This window comes from Mytilinidion resinicola (assembly GCF_010093595.1).
Source record: "Mytilinidion resinicola strain CBS 304.34 unplaced genomic scaffold BDZ99scaffold_3, whole genome shotgun sequence".
Taxonomy (NCBI): domain Eukaryota; kingdom Fungi; phylum Ascomycota; class Dothideomycetes; order Mytilinidiales; family Mytilinidiaceae; genus Mytilinidion; species Mytilinidion resinicola.
In genome coordinates this window covers 2777514-2802559 of record NW_022985439.1, presented here as the reverse complement: position 1 = coordinate 2802559, position 25046 = coordinate 2777514, and the positions used below count along the sequence as shown (strand labels likewise).

The following is a 25046-nucleotide window of genomic DNA, read 5'->3' as shown; positions in this document are numbered from 1 at the left end:
CATGGGTAGATGCGGCGGACTCAAAAGAGTTACACATCAGGGAGTGCCTTGACGGAGCGTGGGACCCTTTTGGTGACCTGTCCACGCCCGCAATACTCTACCGCAGTAACATCATCTGCGTGAAATATGCAATGCATCTGTTGAAGATCGTCATCCGCAGTAAAGCTCATCCGCCGGAAGGCCATATGGGAACATGGGTAGCATTCTTCAAACTAACTACTCTTGTTTCGGCGCCTATGCTCATCGATAGGTCCCCCGGCATCGCACCAATCACGCAAGGGAGACTCTGCGAGACACCTAGGCAGCTCCGCCACTGCTCGCCACGTACGGAAGACTCTCTTCAGCCTTATAATTACCGCGGTCAGTGCACTGAGCTTATCACTGCACTAAACATATACCTTAGCACCACTCCTGCTGGCGCCTTCATCTTAATTTAACATCAAAAGAGTCCACCAGCCACTTTCAACACTTGCTTTCGACTACACCTACCCTTATCTATCTCATCACCGACTTGTCATCTACCACACCCACTGTGCTTCATCGGCCCATTAATACCATCAACAGCAACTCGACGTTCACTAGGAATTAAGTCCACCCCCTCCAGAGTGCTCTATCCAAGATCACCTTCTCCCCCAGTGGCGACAACGGCGCTAGGCCCATCTTCTTGCTGTCCTCCTCGTACCGACACACCTCAGGATGTCCAGCTTCTTCTTTCCCGACGCGGATATGCCACTGATGAGCGAGCCCGATGGTTATGGCAACTACTATACGACGAGCGTCGGGCAGTCGACACCAAGCATTGTATATTCCCCACCTCTTCAATCAACGCAGAGTTTACCTATGGTCCAACCCCACCAAGCACAATACTACCAACAGCCTCAATATGGTCCCAACATAAGCTCCAGTTATCCTCCTCAATCATTATGGGCCCCGCAACATTCGTCGACACATTCAGTTCCAATGTCGTATGCAACGTATCCGCAACCAACTGGAACGCTGGCTCCGACAAGTTCCCTTACGGTCGGGTCCTCGATGTACTCAACCCAGCATATGGGCCAAACGCGGGCATCACGGTCACCATCCGCAGCTTCTCTTGGAAGTTACACAAGGGAAGACGGCACACGAGCTACGTACTCGCGATCTCTATCACCAAACGCGCCAGACCTCCGTGAATACGGCTATCTCAACAAGAACGGCACCTGGACCTGTGCGTACCCAGGCTGCACATCCCGAGCAGCCTTCACAAGAGGCTGCGACCTAAGAAAGCACCACAAGCGTCACACGAAGTCATTTTTCTGCCGCCATGAGGGATGTCCGCAATCCACGGGTGGCGGATTTTCGAGCAAGAAAGATCTCGCGAGACACGAAGCAAAGCACAACCCAGGTGTTCTGTGCGAATGGAGCGGCTGCGATAGAGTCTTCAGCCGAGTCGACAATATGGTAAGCTCATTCATCTTTTACAACAGTCGCTTCTCTAACAAATCGCCAGCGCGATCACGTCAAAAGGATACACCTGAAAGGCGCCCAAACACCGCCTCAGCAGTGATTAGCAGCCTTGGATCATGACTTAGCTTTTGGAAGTTATCTAGCCGATAGGGCCTGGAGTTCGGAGTTGCGCATTACGACTCTCGTTCTTGACTTGGATACGGCTGTACGCCGCGAGAACACTATCGTTGGGGAAAGTACCGGGTATTGAAGTTTTATGGATCAGCCCCTCGTTTTGACGGCATCGCATTTTTTCTCTCGCATTTAGGGCATCGCAAACGGCAAGAGCTGGAACGTGCATTTAGAAAGCGCCGGGTCGGATTTCACCGTTCTATTTCTTACTTCGTCTCGCACATTCTCACGGCATTTTTGGAAACCGTGAACTAGGCAATTCCACTGATCAGCACCTCCGCAGCGAAAGAGTAGCTATAGTGCGGCAACTCCGTCTAACTTCGAAGTAACCATGACTGGGATTAGCATCACGTTAGCTTCCCGTCGCAACTCGTAGCTAAATTCTATTTCTGACAGCTCCCCAAGTATGCTCGGACCTTCCGTTTGCCTTCGCCTCGCGCTGATCATGCTTGGGATCGAAGGTGCTGGGTACCGCTTAAGTGGCTTTCGTGGCCATGAAACAGCGCCGGTTAGTGGGAGGCCTTACCGTCAAAGTCAACAGGGCTGAACAGAAAAAGCGGTGTCAGGGCACTCAACCCCAGGAAAGCCGTTGCGCTTACAATTCGAGCGTCAACAAATCAGCGGAAATGCAGCGGTCTGGTGCAATGCCGATCGAACAGCTCTCGCTATTGGACTGGAATTAGTTTGGGGATTGTGGCGGTGGTGGTGGATAACTGCCTATCTTAGCTGGCGTCAGCAGCTAGCAGACGCCAGAGTCAGATTCCTCTTGGGCCGTGAGGAGGATGAGCAGAGTTTCTGCGGTCAAAGTAGGTGCCGAAATGCTCAAGGGGGCCATTGCTTGGATGTGCGAAGGTCGTTGAGCCGCTCCCCACTGGTACTCCATAGACGCTCTGTCGTGTTATCATCACGTGTCTGCCTCGTGCGCTAATACATCGATTCGCCTTGAATAGGAAAACGCTCGCTCCATCAAGATTTTGGATTACTAATTCGGATTCAAAATCTACGTCGGTTTTCGAAGATATCTCCGCAGTGACTTAATACCTGTCTCCGGTCCACAGTTCCGGTCGTCAAATACTCCCTATTCACCCACATAACAGCGAAGTCAAGCCATTGTACATCGCCTGCTTCTCCCCCCCCAAATAAGCTAACACACGGCCCCTCAAAGATGGCCTAGAGACGAGAACCATCGGTGGCTTCGCGCAGTAATGCAGCCTCAGCCTGGTCTAATAACCGAATACGAATCACGTGTCCGCTTCTGCTTACCGGTCGAACTCTCGGCTCCAACCTCCGCCCATCCTTCATCCTTCGTTCTTCGTCCAGGTTCGAACGTCTGGGCCTACGGTTCCTCCCGCCTCTATTTATGTACACCGGCTACATCCTTTGGCGCTGCCGGCTGCCGGCTTGCCTGGCGAGCATAGCAGCATCCATTGGCATGTTTAGTGCTCCTTCGACAGCCTGTGGGAGCGAGATTGCCGTCTTACGTTCCAGCACGGCCTCATGATGCACTATATTCACTCTCTTCACACAGTCTAAGATGAGGCTATTCCTGAGAGATGGCTTCCAAGGTGAAGGCCTGATTGCCCAGTTCGAGCCTAAGCTTTTCATTTTGAAAGCTTCAACATAGGACTTCAAATTAGCTACCTTCCATTCGATGGTGATGCCACGAGAGCTTTGACGAAGTCGAAAGTTTTCATCCGGGTGTGGTAGTTAGTCTAGGGTAATCTTACCATTACCTAATGTTGGGAGTGCATCTCAATTGGCAAGGCTTTGAGTCTATCCAATATGCAAAGTGGTTTAATGATCAACGAAAGAACCAGAGCAAAAGTAGGACGTCCCTACCCTATCATCTCCCGGCTAAGTCCCAGAAGTGTTAAAGTGATGAAAGATGGTTACATTTCAACTCTCCTTCTCCGTCATCTGTCTGGGAATCTCGCGTGCTCAGTTCCCATGGCCGCATAATCTACTGCACCTATCTCGTCTTTGCCTCGGCTAAAAGAGGAATAATCATTTGCTCCCAATCAACGCCGAATAACCTATTTTGGCTAGAGGATGAGTAGAATACTGATTCAGTCATAATAAATGCTAAAAACTCCCAGGCTTGATTCACCAGGTGTTGCCTCCTCAGCCTATCCCACTATCTCACCTTCCGTTTCGGATACTTGAAGCCGATGGAACATCTAGGGCCATCTCATTGAGACAACGCTAGACGACGCCTCTTCCCGACCGCGTGTACGAAACCCACCAATCAATGCTAAACAACGCAGCTGCGCACATCGTACGTCAAACAGCGCACTCTCCATCCAGCGAGTCGGAGCAAGGTTTTGCTGGCGCCAGATGCTGACCTGAGCCCTTCTGGAGGTCTCTGGAGGTCTCAGGACAACTGTCATACATGAGACGACTATCAATCACCACCATTGGAGGTGCGCTTGGAAAGCAGATTTCTAATCCGTCAACTGGGTATGTTTCACCCCAAAAATGCAAGAGCATGAGTTAAGTCTTGACACAGTGGCTATCACTCAAGGGCTTAGACTCTGGCCGGCGGAGCACTTCCTCCGCTATATCTTCTCCAGCCTCTTAAATCGACCCCTCCATGCGAAATTCGATGGCAAGCTGAGTAATGCAGATATAACCAACGCTAAGCCTCAAACTTGAAGTCTGGCATAGTCTATTCCGCCCCCGTTGGCCCCCATCAAGTACTCAGCGGATTTCGTCACGAATTCCCACTCTAAATCTCGCTGCGCAAGGCTATGCAACTGCTTCTCGTAGCAAAAAAATAAGTGCTCAGCCAACCCAGGGCGCAGACTCTTCCATCAGGCGTATCCTTCGGCGTATTCATGCACTGGGGCGGGACAGGGGGGCGCAGCATTCACCCGTCAATGTCCTGCATGTCATTTGAGTACATCATAAAGAGAAATAATTGCGAGAAGAAAAGCTTTAGAACCCCTAGACAAGTATATTCGGCTCAGTCCTCATGTCGTCCAAAGATTCCCAGTCTCAGCAATAGCCTTGGCATCTCCGTTTGTCGACTGCCTGGGATACTCACCCCTATGCTCTCAGAACTACCAATCCAACGTGACAGAGAGAAAATTAGAAACGAGGCTACATGTCGACTAACCAGCTTACCCCCCAGCCAAAACCCCCTTCTACAGCAGTACGCAGCGCGCACGCCCTGCGCTCGCTTGTGGTACAGCGCCAGGACAAAAACCTGTGCACACTCGGTTGCGACTTCTCGAGGTACTCCGACCGAAGTCCAAGAATCTAGGCACGACGTCCGATCTCAAGCATTTCATAAAATCAGACTCCCTACCAACTAACTGCCTACTCAGTACCCACCCCTCCCAATGCTCTCGAGTGAGCAAGCTCAGATCTAAGCAGTGATTTACCCAGCTTCCCATCATCCCATCATCCCATCATCCCATCCCCCTACCCCAACTCTCCCCTCACCAGATCCGCAGCCCGCTCCGCGACCGCAAACACACTACTCGTCACCGGCCCCTTCACGATCACCGGGAACACACTCGCATCCACAACCCTCAAATTCCGTGCCCCATGCACCACCAACCGCTCCCCCACCACCGCTCCCCCCTCCCGCGGCATCATCGCACACGTCCCGCACGGATGGAACATCGTCCCCGCGCGCTCCCGCGCATACGCCCGCGCCTCTGCCAGCGTCGCGAGCCGCCGCTCGGGCATCCCCTTCCCGCCCTCTTTAAGCAGCGCGGCCAGGGACTGCGGGGCGAGGACGGTGCTGCAGTAGAGCAGGCCGCGCGCGAAGAGCTCGAGGTCGAGCGGGTGCGAGAGGTAGTTTGGGTTGATGGCCGGATAGACGGTCGGGGAGGCGGAAGTGATGTGCACGGTGCCGCGAGAGAGGGGGTGCATGAGGGCGGGGACGAGGGAGATGAGGTTTGTGCCGGAGGGGAGTAGACGGGGTAAATCTCGGCGGCGGCGGCGCTGAGTGAGAGCGGGGTGGCGATCGGGGAGAGGAGGGTGGTGGCGAGGCGGTGGGATTGGATTTGCTAGGCGGGGGAGAGGGGTTGGGGTGGGCTGGTGGGTGGGTGAAGATGAGGGATTGGAGGGCTTCGTTGTCTGTAGGGGAGAAGGAGGGGACGGGGAGGTAGGATGTTGCGCTGAAGCCGGCGGAGAGGGGGCCGGTTTGGTGGGTTGTGTAGGCTTCGATGGCTGTGGCTAGTTTTGCTGGGTCGCCGAGGGAGTCGAGGGAGTCGTCGGGGTTGAGGACTTCGGCGGTTACGGTGGTCATGACATGGTTTTGGAGGTTCTCGCCGACGTTTAGGTTTGGGATGACGACGTCGATTCCGAGAGATGTGAGGAGAGCTGGGTCGCCGATTCCGGAGAGCTCTAGGAGAGCTGGGCTGCCGAATGCTCCGGCGCATAAGATGACTTCTCGGCTTGCGTGGGAAACGTGACGCTCGCCGTTGATGGTATACTGGACTCAGTGGCGATAACAGATCCGTCCGTTAGTTTCTCGAGGACAATCTTCTCGACTAGCGCATTCTCCTTTAGATGTAGATTCGGCCTCGACTTAACCGGGTCGTAATATGCCACTCCCGCATGGCTTCTCGTAGCAGATCTCGGATCGATGAAACTCGGGCAACTATACGCACCAACCGCCTCGCCAGAAATAGGGTCTTTCGTCGCCTTGTGGCCCAGATTCTTCAGCGTCGCGCCTAGGAGTCTCGTCAGGGGCATGGTGAAATTGGAGATGGCGGTTTGAATTGGCCCGTCCTTCCCATAAAGCTTATAATCCATGTAATCGATGTCGAGTCGAGCTCCTTTTTAAGCTTAGAACTGGGCTGATGAAAGGTTTGGAACTTCTTGTAGTACGGGTCATGTTGTCGCGGTTCCAGCCACTGTTACCGAGCTCAGTCCAGAGGTCGAAGATTTCCTTTGAAGGAAGGTTGCTGACATGGCGTTGGTGGCGCTGGAACCGCCGAAAACTACATGTGGTGATTAGAATGGAGGAAGCGATGGGATGTCGTTCGCACCTTTCCCCGGAGGGTGGTTTATCGCTCGTTCATTGAGGGATTCCTGAGGCACGGTGTTGAAAGACCAGTCATATTCCACATCTCTGAATAGTTGTGTCACAGATCCTGGTACTTGGATCTTTGGATCCAAGTTGCGGTTTGCGCCAGCGGTGCCGCCGCCGATTATGACGAAATCGAACGATTCTTCGGAATAGATCATGATCTAATCCCAATTATTTGGCTCGTATTTTGAAGAATTAGGTTACAATGACCAAATCTAAGTGGATATGTAGAAGGGTAACAAAAATATCGAGCCCATATTTTCAAGCGCTTACATAGCTTGCGATCTCACCAGAACCAATAATAGTCCGATTACACACCTCAAAACGCGAAGAAAATCATGTGTAGTTTCGCGGCTTCAATCTCACGCTGGGCATGGAAAAGGTGGCACACTCATCAAGTACTAGCCTGTGTGTACATCTGTCTGCCATTGCTGGGGGTGCCTAGGAGAACCTTGAGGAATTAGAACGAGATAAAAGCCCATCACTTTGGACTATGTGAAAACTTGTTAAAGTACTTCATGCAGCGGCAGACAGGTGTACACATGGGCTAATGCTTGATGAGTGTGCCGCTATTTTCATGCCCAGTGTGCGACTGTAGGTCATCACATCGCTTACGTGAGATCTTGGAAGTTGCAGTTCTTTCCCCAGCCAGCCATGGCGAAGTATATAACATCCTCTTGGGGCAATCTGAGCGACGTTTTTCCAAGCATGCAGGCTCTTGAAAATGTATCGAAGGACTTTAGACGATGGCACGCGTTTGTTCACAGACCTGTTTTAAATACTGTAGATAAAAGGTAAAGAATAGCAACTTAAGGCAGAGAGAACGCAATCGGAAAGCAACTAGATCGCAAGTGATAGAAGTTATAGGGAAGAATGTGTATACATGAGAGACCACTTGACCTAGAGGGGTATCCGAACGAGAAAATATATCAAAAACTCTTGTGGAAGCAATTAGCACGCTGAAAACGAAGAAAAACAACGAGCGATCTTGTAATCCTACTCAATCAGCATTCCCCTATATCTCCAACCCCCTCTTTCCTCCCTTTTCTCCTTTGTCAGGCGGTGGTCTACCCCACCATATTCCCCAATACCCCATCCTGCTCACTAGGCTGTCCGCATCTAGACACCGAGGCCTCTTATGATCCTCGACAGCTCCAAACGGCCAAATTGGTACGAAACAAATCTCATCATCCCCACACCCGCGACACTGCTTCCAACTCGTCCATTGCAGATAATCCACCAATCCATCTAGCTTGAACACAGCATTCGCTAGCCCCGCTTTTCTAATTTTCGGACCCGCGGCATCGTCATCGCTCTCATCGGAGATGGAAGAGAGCGCAGAGGATAGCACGCTGCAAATCTTGTCGGCGATGGCGTGGACGGCTGCGGCGGCTAGGGAAGTGTTGGCGGCAGGTACGTTGGAAGCGAACTGAGCAGAGCAGCGAGCGGCTTCGTCGAGGGGGAGGCGGGCGGAGTAGTCGATGAAGGGTCGGAGGAGGACTTCGAGGTACGTGGAGAGGAGGGTGGTGTTCTTGCGGACGAGGTCGGAGGTTAGATATTGGAGGGGCTTGGAGTAGCGGGCGACTATCATGTCGGCGGCTCTTTGCCAGTTAAAGGACTCCCGCGTGGCGGTGACGGCGTCTTGGGAGAGGATCATATTCCGGACGTCTGAGCGTACGATGGCGAGATCGTCGGACGAGATGTTGACGAGTCGTGGGAGTGGCGGCGCTTCGTCGATTTCTGAGGCTGAAATAAAGAGTTCCAGAGGGTATGCGAAGGCTGAGACGAAATTGTCATAGTCGAGTCGTACTCTATCGCCTCCTATACCTGGATATCTGGCTGCGACGGCCTCCATATACCGAAAATGGCCTATCTTATTGGAGAAGCCGTCGAAATCCCTATCGTCAGGTCCTGCAGCGCGCGTAACACGCACAAGGTCGACATCTTTTGAAAAGTTGCACAGGATGATCTCGAAGCCGGCTTCCATGCGAACGATGCCGTAAATGCGTCCTTCCCACTCTTTCTGTGCCATTTCGCACAAACCTAGTGCGCGCTCATATTCCCACATGCCACGGTGTGGCTCAGTGGAATTGAGGAGGACGAGATCTTGGGAGTCAAGAGTACCGTTGTCCGTTTTCCCGGCAGACATGCCGTCTATATATAGGAGTCTAAGGTCCTTGTTGGCTTTGTACGTGTGCAGCCAGCCTGGGATGAAATCGGGGGGATGACCACTACCGGGGCCTTCATGGAATGGACGCTGTGAGTCATGTGGAAGAGGGTGTGGGAAGGTCTGAGACTCTCCAGCCAGCGCCATAGGAGGGCGTGGGGGTGGGGGATGCCCAGGAGGCGGCCAATGTCCAGGAGGAGGCGGCGGATGTCCAGGAGGAGGCGGCGGATGTCTCTCTTCTGATGCTACCTCCATATCCCCACCAGGAGACTTCCCTGGCCGTCCTCTTCTAGGACCTCCACGACTAGGTCTCCTATGCGTAAAAACAAGAGAGTGTTCTGGTTCAAACGCCAACCACTCCATGCCATCCACACGCTCCTCTTTCCACGTGCCATGATACAATTGCGTCCCCTCTGGTACTGTTGCTAGGAAAAATGACATCCCATTATGGTTCAAGGAAGATCCCCATTGGCGCATCGATGAGTGAATCGCGTTGAAGATGTGGTTTGCATTTCGAACTTCGTCCGAGGAGGAGCCTGGGGGTGTTGGAGCTGAGAGAGCAGTAGAAAAGGTGCTAAGCAAAGAAATAAGCGAGGAGAGCTTCATTCTGAGGTATGGAGTAGAGAGGAAAATTGTGGGCAGAGATCAGGCAGCAGAGGCACAGGCAGACAACGATAATAAGAGGGCGGTTCTAGGGTATATGCTGCTGTCCATGTAGTCGTACCATGGGCACAGAGACGGCAAAAGCGTCGTATATCAATCTTACGGTTCTATCTCGGCTTGCTATTCTCGCGATAGCGAATGGGTTTGACGCGTAAGCCCTGCAGCCGAGCAGCCTCAATTTCTCGGTACATGTTGGAGCCGATATTGCTCACGTGACCATTGCCAATACTCACTAAATTCACAGAGAGTATACATCTCCATTATACCTTCAGGGAACAAATCATATAGTCTGGAAGATGCAGGTCGCAACAACCAGAAGGAGCGCTACGTCTTGGAGCCATCAAACTGGCTTCGCTGCTTCAACTTGTCTGATCTCAGAATGCTTGTCGAAAGGCGTGCAATCTGGGCTTGCACGCATACGGGATTTCCATAGACTCGAACTCGAGGGCGTTACTCCGGGCTATTGTAACTCCGTTTACGAACTCTCAGCGTGACTGTCTTCAATGCCATGTCTGAAGTCCCACCTTGTGGAATCAGAAGAATTACGACGTCAACAGTACAGTGTCCGCGTCAAGACACGAGCAAGCCCGTCAAAAATGCATGCCCCATACAACCACGACGCCAAGTCAAAGACGCATCTTCGTTTCGCCCTCACACGATGCCGTTGCATCGAAGGGTCGAAGCCGTGGCCAGTATTGCTGCCACCACCGTCGTCAATCTCGCAGTTCACGCTACTAACATGCGGGTCCGGGAGAATCGTCCTGAATGGAAAACCATCTGCATAGTAATCGTCTTGTTGCCCTTCGTCGTTGACGCGAAGCAGCGAATCTTCATTCCACCGCAAAACTTGTCGCGTCCATACAAATTTACCCAGCCCCCAAAGCCCGAGGACACACGGAGCCGGGTGGTAAGTCTTGAACGGTGTTTCCCTCTTCCCTCCACTTTCCCCTCCAGTCAGCCCCAGGGAGGATGGAGCGCAGAGTGAATATGGAGGGTTTAGTTTTATGTAATAGAGAGGAGGGAGACACGAGAATTTTTTGGATTTGGGGCCGTTCGGCCATTAGGTAAGCGGGCGGCTAGTGTCGATTGGGCATGGCGGGCCTTCAGAAAATGGGATGGACTTGGTTAGGCTGGCACGGCTGGCCTGCTGGGTAGGTGGGCACGTGGTGGGGTTGAATAGAGGGGTGGAGTGTTTATGCGTTGGCAGAGGGATGATGCAGGAGCAGTGGGTTTAAATGCTGAGATTGATGTATGTTCTACTATGTACGTTGAAAGCACATTCATAGACAAATTTGAGCAGTGTTGAACAGGGTCCAAACGCCTTGAAGCCTGCCACGCTGCCTGCTTGCATCTCCCCACACCGCACACCACCGTGACTCCTCCACAACACCCGCGACCTCGACCTCAAACGCACACGACGACCTCCCACGGCCGATACCAATACCCCTCTTGAGATACTTGTTAGAAGGAATACCTGGACATCATGTCGTCCAGTGCAGGAGGCCGTGGCCGTGGCGGAAAATTCAGCAAACCTAAGCGTGGTGGTGAGTGAATCCCCGTCCACAGAGGAGCACGAATTATAGTGGACCATGGCTAACACAGAGTGTCACTGTAGGTGGAAAGCACTTCTCGAGGGACCTGCAGCCGCTGAACGCTGATGGGGAGGTCATGGGCATGTGGGGTGTAAGTCTGCTTTCACATTTTTTCCCTTCATGAAGTCTCGGGATGGTCTCCAAACCCGGGAAAATTGCTACCCCTCTCACGGACTATTCTGTAGCTCTCAAAGAACACCGCTGACCCTCCTTCTCTCGCAGGACGCCAAACCCAAGACCCTCGACGAAGAATCCGAAGATGACGACGAAGACGACGAATCCTCCGAAGAAGAGTCCTCGGAAGACGAATCCAACCCAAAAGAAGCTCTAAGTCGCGAACAACGCAAAGCCGCCGCCAAAGCCCGCAAGCTCGCCGCCATCGCGAAACAGAACAAGAAGTCTGCCGCTCCCGGCGACATGCCCTCGTCGTCCGAAGAGGAAGACGACGACGAGGAGGACGGCGATATGCCCGCCAACCCCAACCACAGTGCCAAGGCGCGCACGCAGGCTGCGACCTTGGCCACCCCCGCTGATGCTGAGGCCATCAGCAAGGACAAGGCGAAGACACCGGTTTCTCAGTTGAGCAGGCGGGAGAGGGAGGCGCTGCAGGCACAGCAGGCGAAGGAGAGATACCAGAAGTTGCATGCGGAGGGGAAGACGGACGAGGCGAGGGCCGATTTGGAGAGGCTGTCGCTTGTGAGGGAGAGAAGGGCGGCGGAGGCGGCGCGGAAGAAGGCCGAAGCCGAAGAGAAGGCCGAGCAGGACAAGAGCAAGGCCGAGCAGTTAGAGAGGGAGAAGAGGATGAGGGAGGCGGCGTTAGGCAAGAAGGGAGCGAAGGGTGGCAAGAAGAAGCCATGAATACTTACACCTTGACGGTCTTAGAGAGATGGTGTTTGCATGGCGATGGATGGGTCTCCTTTGTTGATTTTGATGGAACGGGGGAGGTTAGGGTATGGAGGAGGGAAGCCGATCTCCTTTTCTTGCATAGGGTGGCTAGGCAATATGTCGAAGCAAAGGGAATAACAATGAATAGATGTTCTCTACTGCAGGTTTTGATTGAGAAATATCTAGCTCTTACTTGGGATCCTTGCTTCGATTTGCTAACCTACAGCTTCGTCTCCCCTCGCTCTAAAACATATTTCATTCCCCTTCGCAGCTCCAGGCATCCATTTGTGCCGCATCTCAGCCCTTCACGTACCTTTGTAGGAACAAGTCCCATAAAGCACCACGCAGCTAATTATGAATCACCTCTAACCTTCAACGTCGAGTACAAGCTGAAAGTACGCCCTATGTATTCCATAGATTTCTAGCTATAACTACGAAAGTATGCCTTACTACCAATCCGAACCCGCGCTCTCTGATTGGCCCGCGGCGCCGCCCTTCTTCTGCCCTTCCCAACGACCAACCATCATCAACCTCAGCTCCTCGATTCCCATCCCGATTCATATATATCACCGCCCCAACCCTTCGGCCATGCGTTCCTCTATCGCATTCCTGTTCAATTGCAAAGCCAGCTACCTTCTTGAACAACAATGGCCGCCATGATCCCCGCCGACGACCAAGCAAACTACGAAATCTTCCGCGACTGCGTCTCTGAGCCTGTCTTGCGCATTTTAGCTGCACCGCCTAAGAAGGAGCCGAAGAAGCGGAGGAAGGAGAAACGGATCAAGAAGGGATCTAAAGCCATAGATGGTGACCAGACCGGAGGACTCGACAAGCCAGACGAGGAACCGAACGATGCTGAAGACTTGGGCGAATTCATAGACGTAAACCCCCCATCCTCTCACTCATCCTCCCAGCCCTAACAACCTTCCAGTACCTCTCCCACGACATCTTCACCTCCCTCCCCGCCTCCCTTCGCTCCCTAAACCACGCCCTCTACACCAAATCCCCCTCCCTGCAGTCCACCTACGCCCTCCCCCTCTCCGCCTCCACCCTCGCCTCGATCGTAGCTTCCGTCCCCGTCTCCATCGCCGACTCCCTAACCTCCTACGCCCTCATCACCTCGCCCCACTACAACCCGTCCGTCGACCTGCCCCCTTTCCTCGCCCCCATCCTATCCGCCTACATCACCACGGCCACCGCCGCGCCCCCTCCCTACGCCTCGACGCGCGCCGACGCCTGCGAGCTGTGTGGCAGGAGCTGGATCCCACTGACGTACCATCATCTGATCCCCAAGAGCACGCATGCGCGGGTCCTGAAGCGCGGGTGGCACAAGGAGGAGGCGCTGGGGAGCGTGGCGTGGTTGTGTCGAGCGTGTCACTCGTTTGTGCATCGGTGCGCGGGGAACGAGGAGTTGGCGAGGGAGTGGTATACGGTGGAGTTGTTGATGGGGAGGGAGGATGTGGGGGACTGGGTTCAGTGGGTGGGAAGGGTGAGGTGGAAGAAGGCATAGGGGGGATACGAAGGGAGGGGAAGGGGTGGGTTGAGAGGCTGAGCGCTTCTCGAGGTTATCGTGTGGTTCGAATCGGACGAGTCTTGCGGAAACTGGAGTTCTCGGCGTGTGATGGTGTTGTAGCGTAGAGGTTCCGATAACCTCTGCAATCGTTTTTGTGAGAGTTCTTCGCCGAAGTATCCACAAGCCAAGCTCTGCTTCGCATCCGCTTCGCCATCCGACTCCGTGATAGATAATAAGGCACAAAGAGCCTTTAATTTCTTCTCGTTGACCTCTCGCATACGGTGACGCAAATGCTCCAAGCCCCATAGCCTTCCCGATCCCAAAAAAAAGCCCTCTCAAACTACTGTTAACTCTCTCTCCAATCTATTTAAAGCCTGTATTCCTATTATTGTCCTTGCTATTGTCTACATTACTGTTGGGGGAGCGCTACCTGTACACCCCCTTTTACTAGACGTACACCCCCTTTTCACTACACATACGCCCCCTCACCCCTGTTTATCACTGCAGGAAGCTTCAACAAGTTTCCACATAGCCATCTATCTTCTCCTTTACATTTCTGAAAATACATTGAAGCAACCCAAGCAGTGGCAGATAGGTGTACACCCACCGCAGCACGCGAGGCACGAAAAAAGGGGCACACTCATCAACTACTCAGCTCGTGTGTACACCCTAACCCACTGCAGGAAGTGCATCAACAAATTCCCACATAGTCCAAGACAAAGGGTTCTATCTCGTTCAGATTCCTGAAAATGCATGGAAGCACCTCAAACAGTGGCAGACAGCTACTATCATCACAGCAAACCGCGCCCAAGATTTGATCAAATCATTTTATTTCTGGTACTCCTAATGAGGAGTTTAACTATGAACCTCAACTATCTGGTTGAAAAACCCATACCAGAACCATATCCGCCAAAGACTTTTACCCAGCTATCCTCAAAAACCTTGCCTCGAGAGACGAAGAGGGCTTGTCATGGTCCATCTAGATGAACCACATGACGTTCTGGATGCCGCCAGAGATGTTGAGAGGGACAAGTGGGTTGACCTCAGTGGACGGCTTGCCGGTGTTGGAGCTGCCAGAAGTCTCGGTCTTGCCGTCTTCGCCCTTCTTGTCTCCCTTCTTGCCCGAAGAAACCGGAGTAGTGTTCTCGTGGGCTCGTGCACGGTCGGCAGCCAGATGGGCATAGTACACAGCCGGGAAGAGGGAAACCGGAGTCGTGGAGCGAGCATACTGGAAGGACTGCTCGAAAATAAACTGCTGAAGCTCCTCCCCGCCGAAATCACCCTCGTTCAAGATGACCTGGTAGTGGATCGGGCGAGCAGTACCCTTAATGGCGGCATGAGCGCAAAGGTAGAAGTCCCATTCAAAGGGGTGGGTGCAGCCGTTCTCGACGAGAGTGCCGGGCATGGCGTTTCCGGTGCGCTGGTCTCCAGTGCCAGCCTTGGGGAAGAAGCGGATGTGATGGCGCTTGCCTGCAATAACAACAGTGAACTTGCAGTCAGATCCGGGAGCGACTTCCTTCATGACAGCCTTCATGTCCTTGACCTCCTGCTCAAGGACATACTGGTACTGACCCTCAGAGACACCATCACGAACGTACAAGATGCGCTTGGGAGGGTTGCCCTTGCCGCAGTTCATGATCCAGGTCTTGGCCTGGTTTTTGAAATGAGTGTCGATGTTCTGAGTGGTGATCATCTCGAGGCGGCGACCGTTGGTGTTGCATTCGGCAGTGTAGCGAGCAAAGTGCGAATCCTGAGAGACGGTAATCGCGGCAAAGGACGCAGCCTCAGAAGAACCGGATCCGGGAGCGGGATGAGAGACATCGGCTCCAACGCACATCATCGAAGTTGTCGCAAACTTGGGATTCACTCGGGCGAGGGCAGTTCCAGTGGCCCTGGAGGTCGATCCACCCAGCTTGGCGTTAATCTTCATGCAGACATTGGAGGCGTACTGGGAGTCGAGCTTAACGCACTGAGCTGACTGAAGAACCTGAGAAACAACACCAAAGCGGCAGTCGCACGACTTCTTGATACGACGATAGACATCGATGTTCTTGTCATTAACAATGAAGACCAGAAGCTGAGGCCGAGCAGTGAACTTGTTGCCAGTTGCCTGCCAGACGGAGTTGATCATCTCGCCGCCCTGGGCGAGATTGCCGGGGCCGATCCAAGGGTCCTCGCCGCCCTGTCCGAACTTGCCGCCGTGGCCCTTGTAGGTTGTAATAAGGAGCTGAGCAAACTTCTTGGCCGCATCAGGCGGAAGGGAACGCGGACCGCCAATGACGCAAATACCCCAAGACCGAAGAGGCTGGGTGTTGGGGGTGAGGAACTTCATCTTGTCAATGCGCCAGCGTCCCTTCGCTGGGCCAGCTCCAGCCTTGATCGAACCTCCAGTCATCGTAACATCCGGGCATGGCAAGAGACGAGCCTTGACCTCAACAGGGTGTGGGTTGATCTTGACATTATAGTGGGCAAGGTAAGGGTCATTCTGCCAGTCGAGAAGCTTGACCCCGGCTTCAACAGCAGCCCAGCGCTCCTTGGGATAGGTGACAGCAAACTTGATCATGTTGGAGGTCTGTCCCTCGTCCAGCTTAGAGTTGTAGCGCTGGTTTGCTTCAATACGGAGAACGTCGACAGGCAAGTAAGTCTCCTTTCCCTTGGTCATCTTCACAAGAGGAATGCCGCGGGTGCAGGTGATGTTGTACGTCTTCTTGAAGTAGTCGAAAATGGTGATCCACTCTCCTTTCTCGCCATTCTTATCGCCCAGCTGGAACTTCTTCTCCGTGCAGTCTTGGGCAATGAACTTGTCAATGCACCACTGGCCGACTTCCGAACGATGGGTGTCAACAACATGAAGCTTAGAGAAGCGCTTCAGATCGCGCCTGAAAAGAGACCCGTCGAAACCCTCCTTGCCGGCCTTGGCCTGGGCAAACTTCTGCTGGAGCTGGGCGACCTGCGAGCAACCAAAGGCATCCAGCAGGGCCTTGCCGAGATCTTGCGCAATCCAGAAGGTTCCATTGGCAACATCGACATTGACAGAAAGGCCACGAACACCGTTGGCGAAGAGGGAAGGTCGGATGGAGGAGAACACTCCCTTGAAGGCTTCGATGCCCTTGCCGAGGGCGAAGCGCTTCTCGCCACGCTGGAAGAAGTTCTTCTTAATTTGCGTGTAGCGATGGGAGGGGTTCTCGCGCATGGCATGGTCGAAGAAGTTGATGGTGTCGATACAGGCCTCGGACCAAGGAGCCTGGCCCTCGAAAAAGGCTTGAAGGCCAGAGAAGTCAACATCCTTGGTGAAGCGAACGAAGATCTTGTGACGGTTCTCCTTGCCCTTCTTAACGTTGGCGCGGCCCTCTTCCTGATCAAGGTCGACTTGGATGCGATGCTCAGGGCGAGGAAGCTTGAACGATGACCAAGCAAGCTTATTGCCATCGTGAAGCCACATATGGCCATCGCCGAGCTCCTGCTTCACAGCCTTGGACTCCCAGATCTTCTTGACGAGACCACGCTTGGGAGGATCAGTGGCAGTGGTACCCTTGGCTGGGTTCTGGCTGACAATGGTGATATCATACTGATAAGCGGTCTTGGTGGGCATGCCAAAGAGGTTGTAGGTGTTGAGGGTGACGGCAATCTCGCGGCCCAAGGTGCTGGCCTTCTTGGGACGAGGTGGGCAAGTCGATTGCAGTTCAACCTTGCGTTCTCCGGTCAGCTTGTCGACCTTTACAAATGCCATATAGTCCACACAGCAGCGGACATTGTTGGGCTCGGGCCCAGACGTGGTGACATTGATAGACATGTTGAGTGGGGCGGGATTGGATGCCAGAGGGATAGGAAACTAATGGGGGAAATGAAAAAAGGGAGGAAGAATGAGAAGTGTGTGATGGAGAAATCGATGTAGGACTGTCATACAACGGTCTCTTATATGCCAGGGGGAATTGGTGCACGGGCAAGTACCGCAGATTGTCCCACTCAGGACCGCGACAGATACCGTCTGCGACCGCGAGGTACCGCAGATTGTAACACCGGGCAGCTGAGGGCGTGACATGATTGGTGGGGTACTAACAGGAGGCCAGGTATGACGGTGGGAGTGGGCATTGGTGATGGCAATCATATGCAGATGCGCGACAGCAAACAGAGAGGACGATGGACAACACCAAGAGACAAACAGAAAATATGAACTTACTCCGCGAGCGACGGCCCATCCCATCATACCCAGAGCATCAGAGAGATTGCGTAGGTTGGAGTACTCAATTGGCAATGGCCTACGGCTACCGACGCCGCCCTGCGTGTCTTTGTTGCCATCGACGCGTGGAATGGATTGCGGCGAGGCGCGCTGGAGGGTGGTCGGGGACGATCGGGTAGGGCCCTCACGACCGACATTGCGAGACGACTTCTGATGGTCGGAGGAGCTGCTGCTGCTCTGCTCCGCCTGAGCGCGCTTTTTCGCTGGGCCAGCCATCGTTCTTGTTGCTTCTAGTGGAGAGTCAGTGATGAGAAATCAAGGTCGAGAGACGAAGTGCGGGCGACGGCAGGCGAAGAGCTTCGATAGCTTGTAGAGATGATGTGCGGGTGGAAGATGTGATGATGGAGGAGGATGGTGAATGAGTGAGATGGCGAGGTGGAAGCTCTGTCGGAGAAACGGAGTGATTGAGGCCGGCGGACGTGCAAGTGAGGAGAATGGAGAGGAAGGAGACGTACGCGGACGACTTTTGTCTTGACTCGAGCCGTGCAGCTGGCGAGGTGTCGGTTGCTGAGGCTTCGGAGCTCTGGAGAAGGTGAGGTCAGTTCGCGTGCTTGATGTTGAGTGACAGCTGCAAACGCGTCGGTTGACTCAGCAACGAGCGCGTCAAGTGCGCGCCATCAGCAACGCAAACGTACCTGGCTAGTGAGCTCTAAGAGCTGTTGGTGGAAAGGATTGTGATGTGTAGATGGTAGTGACCTGCACGAGCTGATGAAGGAAGAGAAGGAAGAGTTGGAAGAAGGAAGGAAGAGTGTGTTGATTGTGGAGGAGACAGAAGGAGGGTGGTGGAGGGTGTTTATATAGGGCTGCTGCAATCGAATTGCTCCGTATCTCGCGAGAACGGCGGCTGCTGCCTAATGATGAGGTGAGAACGGAAGTGAAAAATGGCCTATCGTGACTTCGAAATGAGGTTGGGAAACGGGAAGCTGCAGGCAGGCCCACGGGACGGGAAACCATGAAATTGACGATATGACAACTTGATTTTCGCGTTGTGTACACGAGCTACTACATCCTCAACTAATGGTAGAGCTCTTGTCACGAGCATGCCTTAGATTCCTTCAGGGGCACTATCAAGAGGTTCTATAACAATCCTACATTCTACCGCGTAAACGCGCCTACCTGATGCCCTCAGGACCATCCCAGCACTCTTTGCCATAATTTACGTGTTTAACCACGCATTAAGTTTATAGATAGTCTTGCTTTCCTTGCGACGATGGCAATCGCATCCCGCGTCCAGACAGCATGATGGATGGTGTTGGAATGTCGTGACGAAAAGTGGAGATACCTAGGGACACGAGACGCCCTGTCTAACCCGCAACTGGCTAGCGGTACCACGTTCAGATAGCCAAGTACGAAGTAGTGTAACAGCGATAGGGCAGCTATGGGACCATGCAGAAAGCCCGTGGACATGCTGCTGCCATTCAAATTACTCTATCAAACTCACAATGCATCACAAAGACTGCACAAGCAAGACCAGATTTCACAAGGAAGAAAGATTCATTCATGAGAACTTTTGATTATTCGAGGCAACTCGCCTCCAGTACTACCATCAGTAGTATGACAACCGAGCAAATGCAACCCGTAAGCCAACCGGGATTCCTAGTGCAATTCGTCCTTCGTCGCTCGAAGGAGCAATAGGAAGATCGTGAAGCAAATGTAGCCCCTAAACCAGCAACCTCCCAGCGGGATCCATCTCTCATCGCTTCACAAGTATAAAACAGAAAGAAAGGGGTAATCGGCCTCCAATATCAGGAAGAAGCCCGCAGTCAAATGCAATCCATGTCCCAGCCGCCGACACCCAGCTCCATCGCCTCTCATCGCTCCAGGGAGTGGATCAACCGAGTGAAACATCGCTCATCATCCAGCTAGGATCTGACGACAAGCCGAAGGCCACGATCGCCACCAGTGTACCCAGAGAAAAGACCAGACGCCGATTGTATGCAAGATCCGTGGTCTAGGAGAGACCAAGCCGCCAAAAGTCCAGGAAGGAAAGCCGCTAGTCCTCCGCGCAAGCCACCCGCTATAGTGTTTGCAGTCCATGGGGAAGAAAAATGAAACGTAAACACCCACTGGAAACTAGTTGTACAGTAGTTGCTTCCGCCTACCCGCCATGTAGTCATTCTGTAGTGACTCATCGTTGATACGGAAAGCCTTGGGGCCCATTAGCCGCCCATGGTGACATGAAGTTGTTGAGTGGATACATACCGGGCACGGGATAGGGTGGAATTGCTGGAGCTCCGGGGAATTGAACTCGTGGGGGCGGTGCATATTGTGGGTTATAGACAGGAGAAGGACCCACAACTGGTGGCGGGCCAGTACGGTCCATGTCGGTGTTGCGAATGAGATCAACCAGTCTTTCCGGGATGAATCGAGTCTCTCGGTAGGTATGAGCGCCCGGGATGATGCTCAAGAGGAACGTGAGTTCTCGTGGTAGAGATGGCTGGGGTGCTTGAGGGACGTTGAAATGAGACTGTCCGCCCTGTTGAGCTTGATTCCGCCTCGCTGCATCAAGTCTACGTCCCGCTGCGCCTTTCAGTGGCGACTCGCCCCGCTGCAGTTTCCTCGGCTGAGCATCTCCATCGTCGTCGTCAAACATGAACGGTCGCTTCGGAGAATTTGAGATAGCGGCAACGGCTGGAGGAGGTCGGGGCGAATTCATATTTTGGCCGTTTTGGAACCGTGACGGATCTGAGTGAGCTTGATTGATATGGTTCATAGCGGGCGTCGTCTCTTCGATTGTCGGAACAGCCATTGGATTCGGTGGTAATGGCATCTGCATCTGTATCGGGGCCGCCATGGGGGGCGCCGATGGCTGCTGCATGGGCATGGGCATAGGTGGCATTCCCTTGGGCTTCGATTGTGTGGCTGGAGAAATGATTGGGCGAACGATGGTTGGATCGAAGGTAGGCGACGAGTATCGGTGCGAGAAGCGGGCCAGTTGTGGGTCTTCGGGGAAGAGATCGCCCATACGCTTTTCGAGCTTGGTGATCTGGCTCAGCTCACCATACTGAGACTCGTATTCGTGGAAGAAGGAAAAGATTGGCTTGGCTCGTGGGACCGTTTCTGGCTTCTGCGTCAACTTGCTGACGGTTGTCTCAAAGACTGCGCGAGCATTGGTAATGTCGTTGATGGCAATCAGATGCTTTAGATACTCCAAAGCAAAGTTCTCGTCGTTAGGGAACAGCTTCATACCACGCTCGAAGATCTTCGTAGCAGCGGGGTCTTTGTAGCAATGGTACTCGATGAGGGCACTGGTCACGTATACCTCACTGAGAACACGTCCCTTCTTGCGAGCCTCTGCAAAGATCTGGCGGAAACCTCCGACATTTCCATTGGGTTTGCCCTTGCCTTGAATACGTCGCATCGCCCTCATCAAGCCGATCCAGGCGTAAGAGATGATCTTGCTGAGAAGTTGGGTCTGCGCGTTGTTTCCAGCTTCGATGGCACGGATTTGCATCTGAAGTGCAGCCTCCCTGGCATTCGGTTTTGGGGCACCTTCCTCCTCATCGTCATCATCTTCATCGGCCGAGTCGTCTTGTGGTGCATTCTGCGCGTGCATCTCCTTGACTCTTGCAATTGTTCGTTCTTCGCGCTCCTTGGTCTTCTTGACAAGATCATACAACGCGTCGAGTAGCTTGTTATATGGTTCTCTCACTGCATCACCTCGACGCTTAACACCCTCTTCGCCTTCTTCCGGTTCATGCGTAAGTTCGATGCGATCCGCCCTCTTGAATGCCAACAGGGAGCTCTCGGGATTAGCATTGGCGCCATCAAGCAGAAATGCATCCCCTTCCTGCACCAGGTCGTTTTGATAACAGAACTCCGCTGCGTCATACCACATCTCAGGCCAGAACCGAAGTGCCATGAGAGCTTGCTTGTAGGCATACAGAACGCGTTGGTGGAATGCGGGGGGGTCATCTTCTTTCAGCACCAGAGGATCTTCCTTCTCCCAGCTGATCCAGTTCTTCCAAATCTCGACTTGATGCAAATACTCTACATCTCCGTCGAATCCGGGCGCTGGGGGTAGGTGAGGGCGGGTTGTACGGATAAGATCTTTGGTGATGTTCTCAAGCTTGATGTTTGCGCTCCGAGCTGTCATATACGCAGCAGACTTCTCTTGCAGGAATTTTCGGCCTGCTGCCTTGTTCAAGCCCATCTCGAACTGATCGTACTGCTTCCAGATGTTCTGGACCTGCTGGGTAGGAATGCAGATAGCTCGTTGGTACGCTTTCCGCATCCGGTCCATCTTCTGCAGATCCTGCCAATCGCCGCTGGTATGACTGCCAGGGGCGGACTTGATGAATGAGAGGTATTCTTGCCACAGATTGCCGGCGTCCTTGTCGATTCCTACGTTACCAAGGACAAAATCAAACGCTTGCTGTACAATTGCGCGAGCTTTGCCTTCGGGGTCTGAGCTAAGATCGTTGCGCCGACGAACGTAGTCTAGATAGGTCGACCAAAGCTGGAGATGGTGATTGGACTGGATGGATTTCATGAAGATTTGTTCGACGCGGTAGAAATCGTCGTTCTGCAATTCCATATTGCAGTAGTTGACCCATTCTTCGGCCTATGACGGGCATCAGTGAGTCTTCGAACTTGAGATTAAAAGGAAAAAGCAAGCTTACCGCTGTAGGAAAGACTTTGAAGAAGCGATCGTAGACTGCGCGGACCTCGTCAAACTTGTTGCGCTTGCGATATTCACTGATTAGACTTAACCACGCGTCCATATCACCACGCGGATCTTCCTTGATGCGATCTTCAAGAATACCAATTCGGTCAAGAGGAAGACGAGCTTGTGGCTGAGAGGACGCAGCTGCCTGAGGAGCTGGTGTAGCTTCCGGAACAGGAGTGGAAGCAACTGGAGGGGACTTTTGATTTTCATGAGCGGAAACAGCCGCAACAGGAACGACAGAAGCAAGTGAAGGAGCAGGGTCAGAGAGGCCAGTGGAGTGAGCACCTGAGCCACCTTGATCTTGTGAGGCACTATGTATGTGTACATTTGTCTTCGGAAGTGTATTTGACGGAGTTGAAGATATAGAACGCTGTGGAGATCGTGAAGCCCTCCCGCCCACTCTGAGCGCAGCATCAGCCGCCCGTGGCTTCACTGATGGGAGATCCCCCTCATCGTCTGAGCTCTCAACGACAAAACCACCCACTATCCGCTGTTGGGTCACTGGCTCAGAGGCCTCGGAGGGCGCCTGGTTGGTCGGGGAGTCTGCGTCCGCCGGCGGGCTCACGGGTACTGAAGCTGACGGTGCTGGAGAGACAGAGCCGGCTGCAGATTTGGGGAGATGGGAGGGGTAGTCTGTGGAAGGCATGAGGTTAGAGGGATCATAATCCTCGTCCTCGTCAGATGTGACGGGCTGCTGCTGGCCAGGACTGTCGGTCGCGTAGCCACCAGAAGGGTCTGCGGCCAGGCTTTCGAGGAATGCGCGCTCGGGATTGTACTCAGCCATGGTGGTGAGGAGGTGTGTTGCGGTTCTGCGGTGGAGGATGAGGGTCAGTGGTGGTCGCGCGAGGATGAAGCTACCGGCAGGCGACACGTACAGTGAAGTGAGCAGTCGTGCGCGCGAGGACTGTGTCGGGCGCTGGAGCGACGCGGGCAAGACAAGGCGTCGGGTGCTTTGTCTGCACAGGTCGAGGTGTGCGGGTGGGAGTGGTGAGAGAAAGTGTTTGAGGATTGTTGGCGACGACGAGATTGAAGACGACGGCCAGCCGCTAGCGCGGAAGTGACAAAGCTTGGGCCGGCGGAGACTGCCAGACACCACAGCCTCATCGGCCAGCGCCTGCGCCTGTATTATAGAGACCGACCCCGACCTCATCCCAGCGATTGCACCCTCCGCCCTGGAGCTGCGAATCAAGACGTTATACATTCCCCCTGCGGATACTTCGCGGATCCCCCGTTCATTCTCCTCCAACTGCGCCCAGACCCAGCCCTGGGAGCATCCAGGCTTCAACCTCCTCCCCCTCCTCCTCCTCCTCCTCCTCCTCTAATACCGCCGAGACCCCTCCCAACCTTCACAGCATGAATCCACACATATCATTACCGCGGCCAGGAGGCGGGCCCTCGACCTTCGGAGGAACTACTCCCTCAAGTCGCAGCGAGGGCCTGCGGATGCCACGATTCTTCAAGCGACTATTCAAGTTCCCCCAGATGGACTTCGAGATGGCAATATGGGAGATGACAAGTCTAATATGGGCTCCCAAGAAAGTCTTCAGGTCAATATACTATCACGTAAGCTTCTCTTTCTCTCTTTCACGAACTGCTACTGACAGAGCATACAGAAACGTAGGCAGCTACAGCCAAACCCACAACTCGACCCACCCACTGACCACCCCTCTTAGAGACCAAAAACACCTGGCACCGCCCCGACCCCTCCTTCACCTACCTCCTCTCCTTCTTTCTCCTCCTCACATCCCTCGCCTGGGGCCTCGCCTACGCCGACGGCTTCGGCAAAACCGTCCGCATAACCCTCGTCTTCATCTTCATCCATTTCCTCGCCCTTTCCCTCCTCGTAGCAACCGCATTCTACTTCCTCGTCGGCCGACTACTAGGGCCCGGCGTGCCCGGCCTCCCAGGGCGTCGGCGACAAGGCCTCTTCACCCAGCCCGGGGAAGAAGAGCAGCTAGAATTTGGATACTGCTTTGACGTACGCCCCCTCTCCCTCAAACCAACCCCCTAAACTCCGCAAACTCCAATACTCCCTCCAGGTCTCCATCCGCGCCTTCGTCCCCATCTGGGTCTTCCTCTACGTGATCCAGTTCCTCCTCATGCCGCTCATCGCCAGCTCCCACTGGGTCTCCCTCCTCGTCGGCAACTCCCTCTACCTCGCCGCCTTCATCTACTACTTCATCATCACATTCCTAGGCTACAACACGCTCCCCTTCCTGCACCACACCGAACTTCTCCTCGCGCCCATCGCCGTCCTCGCGATCCTGTGGTTCGCCTCCCTCTTCGGGCTGAACCTACCTAAACACCTCGCGCCAGTATTGTGGGCGGGCGCAAAGTTGAGGAAAGGGGTATGATAGTGATACGTGCTTGTCTGGGCGAAATCGTGTAGAACGGAGCTTGTATAAGTTGGTGGGGAAGAGGTGGGGTTTTGAAGGGGAGGGCCAGGTAGGCCCGTTGTACATTATCTGAGCGTTGCGTTATTTAGCTTGGGTTTGGGTCATTAGGGGCGTTCATAGTGCCACATGGCGTCTAATGGAATCAGGGGAAAAGCATAATGATATCGTTCAGTCTATTCTACACCCGCAATGCTACTATATATTTACATGTGAAAAGGGGGGTTCCAACTCTTACAACTAACCTCCTCCTGCGCCGATGC

At 53.7% G+C, this 25046-nt stretch overlaps 8 protein-coding genes across 8 annotated transcripts; 4 read left to right on the top strand and 4 right to left on the bottom strand.

Moving 5' to 3' along the window:
* Positions 1-696: 696 nt before the first annotated feature.
* BDZ99DRAFT_379430 (uncharacterized protein) lies at positions 697-1546 on the top strand (the record flags this gene model as incomplete). Its single annotated transcript, XM_033715151.1, has 2 exons — positions 697-1440; positions 1490-1546. 2 exons carry the CDS (start codon positions 697-699, stop codon positions 1544-1546), a joined length of 801 nt encoding a protein of 266 aa, XP_033582493.1.
* A 3494-nt stretch (positions 1547-5040) lies between these two features.
* BDZ99DRAFT_516247 (alcohol oxidase) lies at positions 5041-6819 on the bottom strand (the record flags this gene model as incomplete). Its single annotated transcript, XM_033725055.1, has 6 exons — positions 5041-5661; positions 5726-5997; positions 6063-6407; positions 6460-6485; positions 6542-6572; positions 6621-6819. 6 exons carry the CDS (start codon positions 6817-6819, stop codon positions 5041-5043), a joined length of 1494 nt encoding a protein of 497 aa, XP_033582492.1.
* Positions 6820-7688: 869 nt separating this feature from the next.
* BDZ99DRAFT_345969 (uncharacterized protein) lies at positions 7689-9341 on the bottom strand (the record flags this gene model as incomplete). Its single annotated transcript, XM_033714435.1, has 2 exons — positions 7689-8918; positions 9078-9341. Coding segments are annotated over 2 exons (1494 nt in total), but the record flags the coding sequence as incomplete, so codon positions are not given.
* A 1347-nt stretch (positions 9342-10688) lies between these two features.
* On the top strand, positions 10689-12103 carry BDZ99DRAFT_459377 (uncharacterized protein). Its single transcript, XM_033719154.1, has 3 exons — positions 10689-11035; positions 11107-11174; positions 11306-12103. Exons 1-3 carry the CDS (start codon positions 10975-10977, stop codon positions 11939-11941), a joined length of 765 nt encoding a protein of 254 aa, XP_033582490.1. The 5' UTR covers positions 10689-10974; the 3' UTR covers positions 11942-12103.
* A 401-nt stretch (positions 12104-12504) lies between these two features.
* On the top strand, positions 12505-13478 carry BDZ99DRAFT_435917 (uncharacterized protein; the record flags this gene model as incomplete). Its single annotated transcript, XM_033717507.1, has 2 exons — positions 12505-12849; positions 12900-13478. Exons 1-2 carry the CDS (start codon positions 12616-12618, stop codon positions 13476-13478), a joined length of 813 nt encoding a protein of 270 aa, XP_033582489.1. The 5' UTR covers positions 12505-12615.
* An 816-nt stretch (positions 13479-14294) lies between these two features.
* Positions 14295-17692, bottom strand: BDZ99DRAFT_459375 (Piwi-domain-containing protein). Its single transcript, XM_033719153.1, has 2 exons — positions 17662-17692; positions 14295-17169 (listed from the first exon to the last, which is right to left on the bottom strand). The coding sequence occupies exons 1-2, from the start codon at positions 17683-17685 to the stop codon at positions 14461-14463; spliced, it is 2733 nt and encodes a 910-aa protein (XP_033582488.1). The 5' UTR covers positions 17686-17692; the 3' UTR covers positions 14295-14460.
* Positions 17693-19633: 1941 nt separating this feature from the next.
* BDZ99DRAFT_550397 (uncharacterized protein) lies at positions 19634-23174 on the bottom strand (the record flags this gene model as incomplete). The annotated part of the gene is made up of 2 exons (XM_033726981.1): positions 19634-22285; positions 22344-23174. The coding sequence occupies 2 exons, from the start codon at positions 23172-23174 to the stop codon at positions 19850-19852; spliced, it is 3267 nt and encodes a 1088-aa protein (XP_033582487.1). The 3' UTR covers positions 19634-19849.
* Positions 23175-23528: 354 nt separating this feature from the next.
* Positions 23529-24973, top strand: BDZ99DRAFT_409477 (UNC-50 family protein). Its single transcript, XM_033716547.1, has 3 exons — positions 23529-23957; positions 24064-24368; positions 24430-24973. The coding sequence occupies exons 1-3, from the start codon at positions 23744-23746 to the stop codon at positions 24742-24744; spliced, it is 834 nt and encodes a 277-aa protein (XP_033582486.1). The 5' UTR covers positions 23529-23743; the 3' UTR covers positions 24745-24973.
* Positions 24974-25046: the final 73 nt, after the last annotated feature.

What these genes read in the sequence shown, in the direction of transcription:
- BDZ99DRAFT_459375 (XM_033719153.1), bottom strand. Translation starts at nt 17,685, where the DNA reads ATGGGATGGGCCGTCGCTCGCGGA. An exon ending in GATGGGCCGTCGCTCGCGGA is followed by an intron (nt 17,170 to 17,661) that starts GTAAGTTCATAT and finishes GGAGAACGCAAG; the next exon opens with GTTGAACTGCAATCGACTTG.
- BDZ99DRAFT_459377 (XM_033719154.1), top strand. Translation starts at nt 10,975, where the DNA reads ATGTCGTCCAGTGCAGGAGGCCGTGGCCGTGGCGGAAAATTCAGCAAA. An exon ending in CAGCAAACCTAAGCGTGGTG is followed by an intron (nt 11,036 to 11,106) that starts GTGAGTGAATCC and finishes GTGTCACTGTAG; the next exon opens with GTGGAAAGCACTTCTCGAGG. An exon ending in AGGTCATGGGCATGTGGGGT is followed by an intron (nt 11,175 to 11,305) that starts GTAAGTCTGCTT and finishes CTTCTCTCGCAG; the next exon opens with GACGCCAAACCCAAGACCCT.
- BDZ99DRAFT_409477 (XM_033716547.1), top strand. Translation starts at nt 23,744, where the DNA reads ATGAATCCACACATATCATTACCGCGGCCAGGAGGCGGGCCCTCGACC. An exon ending in GTCAATATACTATCACGTAA is followed by an intron (nt 23,958 to 24,063) that starts GCTTCTCTTTCT and finishes CACCCCTCTTAG; the next exon opens with AGACCAAAAACACCTGGCAC. An exon ending in AATTTGGATACTGCTTTGAC is followed by an intron (nt 24,369 to 24,429) that starts GTACGCCCCCTC and finishes TACTCCCTCCAG; the next exon opens with GTCTCCATCCGCGCCTTCGT.